This window comes from Vanessa cardui, chromosome 18 (assembly GCF_905220365.1).
Source record: "Vanessa cardui chromosome 18, ilVanCard2.1, whole genome shotgun sequence".
In the NCBI taxonomy this organism is placed as follows: domain Eukaryota; kingdom Metazoa; phylum Arthropoda; class Insecta; order Lepidoptera; family Nymphalidae; genus Vanessa; species Vanessa cardui.
Window position 1 is genome coordinate 7,656,081 of NC_061140.1, and position 8,867 is coordinate 7,664,947.

General features: G+C 38.6%; 1 protein-coding gene across 1 annotated transcript; it reads left to right on the plus strand.

Annotated features, from left to right (window-relative positions):
- The first annotated feature begins 2,982 nt into the window (after window positions 1-2,982).
- On the plus strand, window positions 2,983-4,777 carry LOC124537656. The gene is made up of 2 exons (XM_047114553.1): window positions 2,983-3,548; window positions 4,535-4,777. Exons 1-2 carry the CDS (start codon window positions 3,119-3,121, stop codon window positions 4,660-4,662), a joined length of 558 nt encoding a protein of 185 aa, XP_046970509.1. The 5' UTR covers window positions 2,983-3,118; the 3' UTR covers window positions 4,663-4,777.
- Window positions 4,778-8,867: the final 4,090 nt, after the last annotated feature.

An 8,867-nucleotide genomic window follows, 5' to 3' on the forward strand; every position in this document is an offset into this window, starting at 1 on the left:
GTTAAGATTGCGATTGGTCAAAGGGTTGTCCGATGAGTTAATTGTTGCCATTATTTTGAGAGGTATTTCCGATCCTCATATTAAAGCCGCAGCCTCTAATGCGAAATTACAACCGAATGACTTGGTGTAATTTATGTCAATGTACGTAAAGCCGAAAAATGATTTTCGTTCTACCCGCGATGTTTCTCGTGTGCCGCATTATAATACTAATTCTATGAGACATAACAACGGGAACAAGAGAGGCTTTAATAATTTAATTTGTCATTTTTGTGGTAAAGTCGGACACAAACGTGTAGATTGTATTAGCGCAAAAAGGATGCGTCCAGTTAACCATTTAGAGTCGCCTAAAACCGAGTCTGTTCCTATGAAAATATGTACCTTTTGTAAAAAGAGCGGTCATTTAGTTAACGATTGTTTCGTAAAACAGCGTTCCGAATCCAGTAATCTTAACCAACGTAATGTTAATTTCTGTACGAAATCAGATAGTGGTATATTAAAATCTAACACTGATATTACAAGCGCAGTAATAAACGGTGTGCCGACAGATATATTAATTGATAGTGGTTCTTGTATTTCTCTTATTTCAAATTCAATATTAAAGCATTTGAACGTTAGCCACAAACCAACTTATCGCGCTTTACGGGGTATAGGAAGTCAGCTTGTCGAGTGTACTTCGTTTGTAACATTAATTGTTGAACTACCCCACATATCTATCGAAGCTGATTTCTATGTAGTACCGCATAGTTGTATTAGTACTCCGGTTATTATTGGTACTGATATATTAAATCGCGAGGGCATCACATATTTTCGACAAAACGGAGTCCAACTTTTGACACATTCAATTACGCCTATACACGTAAACAATATTTTTGACGTTAATAATATTAACACACCTCTTAAAGGTGAAGAAAAAGAACAGCTCTTATCGGTTATTAATAATTTTTCAAATTCATTTATAAGTGGCACAGCTTCTTCAACAGTTACGACGGGTAGTATGAAAATAGAGCTTTCGAATAATGAACCGGTATGTTATAGACCGTATAAGTTGTCACATGACGAGAGAGTTCGCGTTCGAAATATTATTAAGGACTTAATGACTAAAGGGATAATCCGTGAATCCGAGTCTCCATATGCTAGTCCCGTGATCCTAGTTAAGAAAAAGGACGGTACCGACCGAATGTGTGTCGATTATAGGGTTTTGAATTCACGAACTATTAAAGATAAATTCCCGTTACCGTTAATAGAGGACCATATCGATAGATTAGGATCAAGTAAATTCTTTACTAGCCTAGACATGGCCACTGGCTTCCACCAGGTACCTATGGAAGCGAGTTCAATTGCCAAAACCGCTTTCGTGACGCCGGAAGGTCACTTTGAGTATATTAAAATGCCATACGGGTTATCTAATGCGCCGGTAGTTTATCAAAGGATTATTTCAAAAACACTAAAGCGTTTCATAGATTCGGAACAGGTTCTAGTATACATAGACGATGTCCTTTTGTTATCGAACTCTGTATCTGATGGGTTAATTTTATTAAAACAAGTTTTAGAAACGCTGACATCTTCCGGGTTTTCTATTAATTTGAAAAAATGCACTTTCCTCAGTAGTGAAATCGAATATCTCGGAAGGGTGATTAAAAATGGTCAGGTTAGGCCGAGTATGCGTAAAATACAAGCGCTGATAGATTCGCCTAAGCCACGTAACGTCAAACAAATTCGCCAGTTTCTCGGTCTTGCTGGCTATTTTAGAAGGTACATTCCGAATTACGCTCAGCGAACAGCTTGTATTGCGCGTCTAACTAAAAATAATGTGTCCTTTGAGTGGGGACCAGAACAAGATAAAGCACGTGAGTTCATAATCGATTGCTTAACAAACGAACCCGTCCTTGCTATTTATGACCCTAAATTACCGACCGAATTGCATACCGACGCAAGCGCAATAGGTTATGGTGCGGTATTAATACAAATACACGCGGGTGGACTCAGGCGCGCGGTCGCGTATTTTAGTAAATCCACTCAAGGTGCGGAATCCAAGTACCATTCGTACGAACTGGAAACCTTGGCTGTAGTGAAGGCCCTTCAAAATTTTAGAAAATACTTGTTAGGAATATCTTTCAAAATTATTACTGACTGTAACGCCTTAAAATTAACCGAACGAAAAAAAGATTTACTTCCACGTGTAGCTAGATGGTGGCTTTTCATGCAAGACTTCCAGTATACATTTGAGTATAGGAAGGGGTCTTTTATGTCTCACGCCGATTATCTGAGTCGGAACCCTGTCGATGTATGTCATATACAAAACCCGAAAAATTGGGCTAAGTTAGCTCAATCCGCGGACGAAGAGACGCTTAACCTTATCGATAAGCTTAATAATGGGCAATTAGATTCTTCCCGATATGTCCTTAAAAACGGACTTTTATATGTTAAATATTGTGTCATTGCTGAAGAATCCCGCCTATTATGTTATATTCCTAAGGGGTATCGATTAAGCCTACTTCACGTTTTTCACGACGACCAAGACCACATAGGTTACGATAAAACAGTAGAACTCATATTACGGCATTTTTGGTTCCCCGGTTTGCGTGCTTTTGTAAGGAAATATATAAAGCACTGTATCGTATGTCTTTCTCACAAACGGGTACCACGAGCCCCTCATCAACCGATAGAATCCTGGTCTAAGCCTGACGCTCCATTTTCAGTAGTACATATGGACGTTCTTGGTCCTTTACCAGAATCTCAAGGTTATACGAATATATTAATAATAATTGACGCTTTCACGAAATATTGTCTCTTATACTCACTTTACCGTCAAGATACAAATGAGTTAAAAAGAGCTTTTACCGACGCGATTTCACTGTTTGGGTCTCCAAAACTTTTGGTCACTGATCGAGGACGGATGTTTGAAAGCGCCGCGTTTAAAGATATGGTTAAATCATTTGGTAGTGACATTCATTTTATCACGCCAAGTATGCACCACGAAAATGGACAGGCTGAGCGGTATTGCCGAACGTTATTGAATCTACTCCGAATCGAAGTGAACCATAAAAATCAATGTTGGTCTGATGTTCTGTGGAAAACGCAACTCATAATAAATAGTACTAAACATAGCACCACTAATATGTCACCTCTTCAATTACTTATTGGTAGCGACTCTTCAACACCAGTAATACGCGCCCTTGTCCGAGATGTTGCGATAGATATTGCCAATCCTAACCGTGAGGCAACCATGACGCTACGTAGACAACGTGCCACGTCACTTTTGACGACTAATCAGCAAAAACAAGATGATTACGTGAATAAAGCTCGTAAATCACCGAATGTGTTTAATGTTAACGATTTAGTATTCGTGATTAAAACATCTCAGTCAGTAGGCAAATTAGATTCTTGCATGCGTGGCCCCTACAAGGTCCTTAAACAACTTCCACATCATCGCTACGAGTTGGAGTTGTTAGCTGGCTCGTACGGAAAGCGTACAGAAGCCGCAGCGGAAAATATGGTGGCATGGGCTGGAGAGTGGACTCCCGAGAGCTGCGCAGCATTTTTTGACTGTAAGTTACAATTGCCATTATTTTTTGGTATATTTGTGCAAATATAATTATATTTTGTTTATAGAAACGTATAATTTTGAGTGATGGTATCGAGTGTGATTATATACCACGATAGATGGAATGTTCCACTGGAACCCCTTCCATATTCACGTTGACATGGAGATGTGTTCTCTGTCACGGCAGATGGACTTACTCATTTGGAGTATTTGCCATATTCACGTTGACATGGAGATGTGTTCTCTGTCACGGCAGATGGACTTACTCATTTGGAGTATTTGCCATATTCACGTTGACATGGAGATGTGTTCTCTGTCACGGCAGATGGACTTACTCATTTGGAGTATTTGCCATATTCACGTTGACATGTAGATGTGTTCTCTGTCACGGCAGATGGACTTACTCATTTGGAGTATTTGCCATATTCACGTTGACATGGAGATGTGTTCTCTGTCACGGCAGATGGACTTACTCATTTGGAGTATTTGCCATATTCACGTTGACATGGAGATGTGTTCTCTGTCACGGCAGATGGACTTACTCATTTGGAGTATTTGCCATATTCACGTTGACATGGAGATGTGTTCTCTGTCACGGCAGATGGACTTACTCATTTGGAGTATTTGCCATATTCACGTTGACATTGAGATGTTTTCTCTGTCACGGCAGATGACCTACTCATTGGAGTTTGTGTCATATTAACGTTGACATGGAGATGTAATCTCTGTCACGGCAGGGCAGTTAGCTCAGATGGAGCGCTGTCATGGTATACTAGTCACTACCATTATATGCGTAATTTGGTCAATTGACATGTGTGTGCAAATGGGGGCCCTCGATAGATCGATATGTATGCATGAAGTTAATCGCTTGAATGCTTTATGAGAGATGTTTGTGTGCAATGTTATGAAGTATGAACATTTTTATATGAAAGGAGTGCTTATTAAGGAATTTAAAAGATAAATTCTAATATTTATTTGTTTTATTCTTAGCGGAATTAGATGACTTGTTGCACGATGCGTCGGCAGAAGGTCAGCCAGGGCCAAGCTGCGAGCGTACCAGGGTTGCGGACGTGGACGCCCGCCCGTCAGGAGAGGCCGTGTTAGAAGATAGCCCATAGGAAAGGGGCGTGGCTAGCGATCACGCCACCAAGTCATGCCAGATGTCAAGATGGGGAACACTCGCGGTGTGGTGGACACATTTTTGCTCGGACGGTCGGAGCGTGTGGACGAAGTTTACTTGCTAAATTCATTTAATTGTTTAATATTGTTACCTTTCTGGTGGTGGGTATAAAGAAACAATATTAGGTTATAAAATTTTTAATGCACAGTAACATAGTATTATAAACAACCAATTACTTAATTTACTAGTTACTTATGTTACTTCTTATAATTACTATTATATAAAAATTATGCCAGCTAGACTCAGCGTGGGTCACTTGGGATAAAAGGCAAGCTTGAAAATTCAATGTAATTCAATGCAATTCAATATAAGGTTGAAAATTAGGCGCCACTGACGATTAAATTAGTTGTTATGGTTTGAAAGAATACACCGTTCGCCAGACCGGTGCAAACAAAATTTATGATATAATTAAAAGGGGGTACATCACCAAAGTTTCCAGCTACACGTGGATACCGACAACGGCTTAGGGAACAGGCCTGCCATCCTTGGAGTTGCACCAGCCGCTATCTGGGCACACTCAACCAGGAACCTGGAGCCGTTCACTCTTAATATTTCCATTCAAGAAGTCCACGTGGTGGGTAAATCCGATTAAAAAAAAAAAACCTCCTGTAATACGAAATATACAGGTTCAATAAGTTAAGCAAATAAACAAATGATAAATACCTTTAACGAGAGATGTAAGCACTAATTTACCTTCTGGAGGTTCAAAGTCCTGCTTACACAAATTGACGATCTCAACTCCGGAGAACCATTACAAAGGGTCACTGGAAACCACAATTTACACATGACTACGACTTATCGAATTGTAAACCGATGCATTTAATCAAAAACAAGAATTAAAGACTTACAATTTCTTACGAGTCGGTAAACATGATATAAAGTTCTGTCAAACTTCAAAACTTCATTGTTAATATAAATTCTGAAAATATAACTGCTATTAAAGCACTGAATACTAAACAACCACAAATTAAGAAACTCAATTATTAAGACAACTCACCGATATATTCAGTATATCGAATAAGAAGTTTGAATTCGGTGTGAAGCCGATAGTTTCAAAATTCAAAAAGAACGAAATCGAAAGTTCACGAACCTTTGAAAGGTAAGCGAGTGTGACCAGTATCACTACCAAAATACCCTTAATGAAAAAGGAATTATATCCATAATTAAATCAAGGAAATAATTATGGAATAATTATTAAAATTAAGAAAAGCCAAATATGAGGCAAAGTAAATTTATCATAACTAGACTCCGACACCTACATCGAAAAACTAACCTTTAAACTGGAAGACAGCTATTAAATTAATCTGAAACGATGTGAAATGACCTCTAATCAAATTCAGCAAACGAATTAGATGATTAAAATCTTATTTTAATAATTGTTTTAATGTGCCTTTAAAATAAATGTAATTTATTTTATTAATTAAAATTTTAGAAAATGCCAAGTTGAAGCGTTATACTAGCAACACCGACATAAATTAAGTGGGAAATGGGTCAATGGCACGGAATTTAGCGAATTGACACTTTTTTGACGTTTTATATAATTATAAAAAAAAGTTAAAATTATGAAAATAATTTTTAATGTAACAGTACCTCCCCTCCCGGAAGAATTTTGCGAGGATAAACGAGAAAAATTCGAGCTGGCCCTCCAGCTCAGAACCTCGAACAACACAAATAATTAATTTAAATCACATTTCAAATGTGAAATATAAAATGACAAAAAAAGTGGAAAATCCAAGTTAAGAAACTGCTACTCATCACAACTCAATTATTCGGCTACAACCAAATAAAACAAACAGAGCTCCCACAATATGTGCAGGACAAACTCCACCAAAGCTTAAGCTCAACAAAAGCTTCGCTGCATGCAATACCAGGCGCATGAACAAAACTAATATCTGCCCTAACACAGATAATATAAAAAGAATGCTTCTCATAAGCAATCTTAAAAAAAAATTACTAGTAGTCTATGCCACTAAATAGAGAATATAATTAACCTCTATAAAATAGTATCACGACACCAAAATTCGAGAAGACAATATAACTAATTAACTATTCGAACCCACGAGAAGTTAACAGTCTTAACCAAACACACTATACAAAAAAAATATACACACCAACAGACATAACAAACCCTTAATAAAACCAACCGTCAGGACTGATGGTACTCACACATAAGACTCTCTACTGACCAGACGAACAACAACACTTGTTAGGTAATATGGGATGGGAAAGGAATATTAGGAAACCAAACAGATGCCACGCCAACACAGAAGTGGACACTGGAAGGTGACAAAATGTCAAGGAATAGTATTAAGGCTTATTTTTACAGAGTCACAAACCGCTCTGAGTATTAGGGCTTATTTAAGGAGTTACCAACCGCTCCATAAGGATTTTAGGATGAGGAAAAGGAATAAAATGATGCCAAACAGATACAACACCATCACAAAGTTGATACTGGACGGTCACCAAACGGGAAGGAATAGTTTTAAGGCTTATTTTTACAGAGTCACAAACCGCTCTGAGTCGTAAGGCTTATTTTTACAGAGTTACAATCCGCTCTGAGTATTAAGGCTTATTTAAGGGAGTTACCAACCGCTCCATAAGGATTTTAGGGTGAGGAAAAGGAATAAAAGGATGCCAAACAGATACAACACCATTACAAAGTTGATACTGGACGGTCACCAAACGTGAAGGAATAGTTTTAAGGCTTATTTTTACAGAGTCACAAACCGCTCTGAGTCGTAAGGCTTATTTTTACAGAGTTACAATCCGCTCTGAGTCGTAAGGCTTATTTTTACAGAGTTACAATCCGCTCTGAGTATTAAGGCTTATTTAAGGAGTTACCAACCGCTCCATAAGGATTTTAGGGTGAGGAAAAGGGATAAAAGGATGCCTAACGAACACAAACGAAACCTAAAGACACTGCTATCCATACCATAATAAACCAACTGTCAGGACTGATGTTTCATACCTCTCCTCTCTGCTGTCCGGACGTTCACACTTTGCAATACCTAACGACACTATCATACCTTAATAAACCAACTGTCAGGACTGATGTTACATACCAATAAACTCAGCTGTCCGGACGTTCACACTTTGCGATACCTAACGACACTATCATACCTTAATAAACCAACTGTCAGGACTGATGTTTCCAACCTCTCCTCTCTGCTGTCCGGACGTTCACACATTGCAATACCTAACGACACTATCATACCTCAATAAACCAACTGTCAGGACTCATGTTTCACACCCCTCTCCTCTCTGCGGTCCGGACGTTCACACTTTGCAATACCTAACGACACTATCATACCTTAATAAACCAACTGTCAGGACTGATGTTTCACACCCCTCTCCTCTCTGCTGTCCGGAAGTTCAAGAGACAAGCAATATTAACGTTGCTTAATGGGTGCCGTAGCACCCGAATCGATCGAATGTGTTATAACATCCGTTCGACCTAAGCCCTTCCTTTCGAAGGAAACCCCTCAAACTTACCAAACACCTCCTTCGCAATTACGCTTTGCGAAGAAGATAAATCCTCAAGGGAATGTAAGAACTTCACTCCCGAAACTACATTCGTTTCGGATGAATCAAAGCTTACATAAAAAAAATAAGTTTGGTGCTAAACCAAACCTACGCCAAAAATTAACCCCAAAAATTAAGGGCGTTGTCACACTAGGGACAACATAAAATTTGATTACCTTAGTCTTAGACTTCAGCGTAATCGGTAAAAATATATAACCTGACACACGGGATCGTGCATCATTAGCCGTAGCTATATAAGTAATATCAGATGTGTCATACATCTGAACACCCTGACCGACAAAATATTGACCTAAATTTGACCCTAAGATAGATATAGATGAACCGGAATCTAATAAACCACAAAACTGTTCATCAAAAATAAAAACCGACAAATAAGGACGAATGTCATCCGGAGGACGCTGCATAGCCGCTACACTATGAGTAAAGAATAGTGAGATTCGTTTTAAATACTTCCGCCAATCGTCAGGATCAAATTTAGCGGAACGACTTGACGGAAGGCTTATCCGTTTTTTGGATCAGCAGATTTACAATTAAGACAGGACTTAACGGTGATGCCCTTAGTACCACACAATATCAGACTATATCCTTAGACTTACAAGT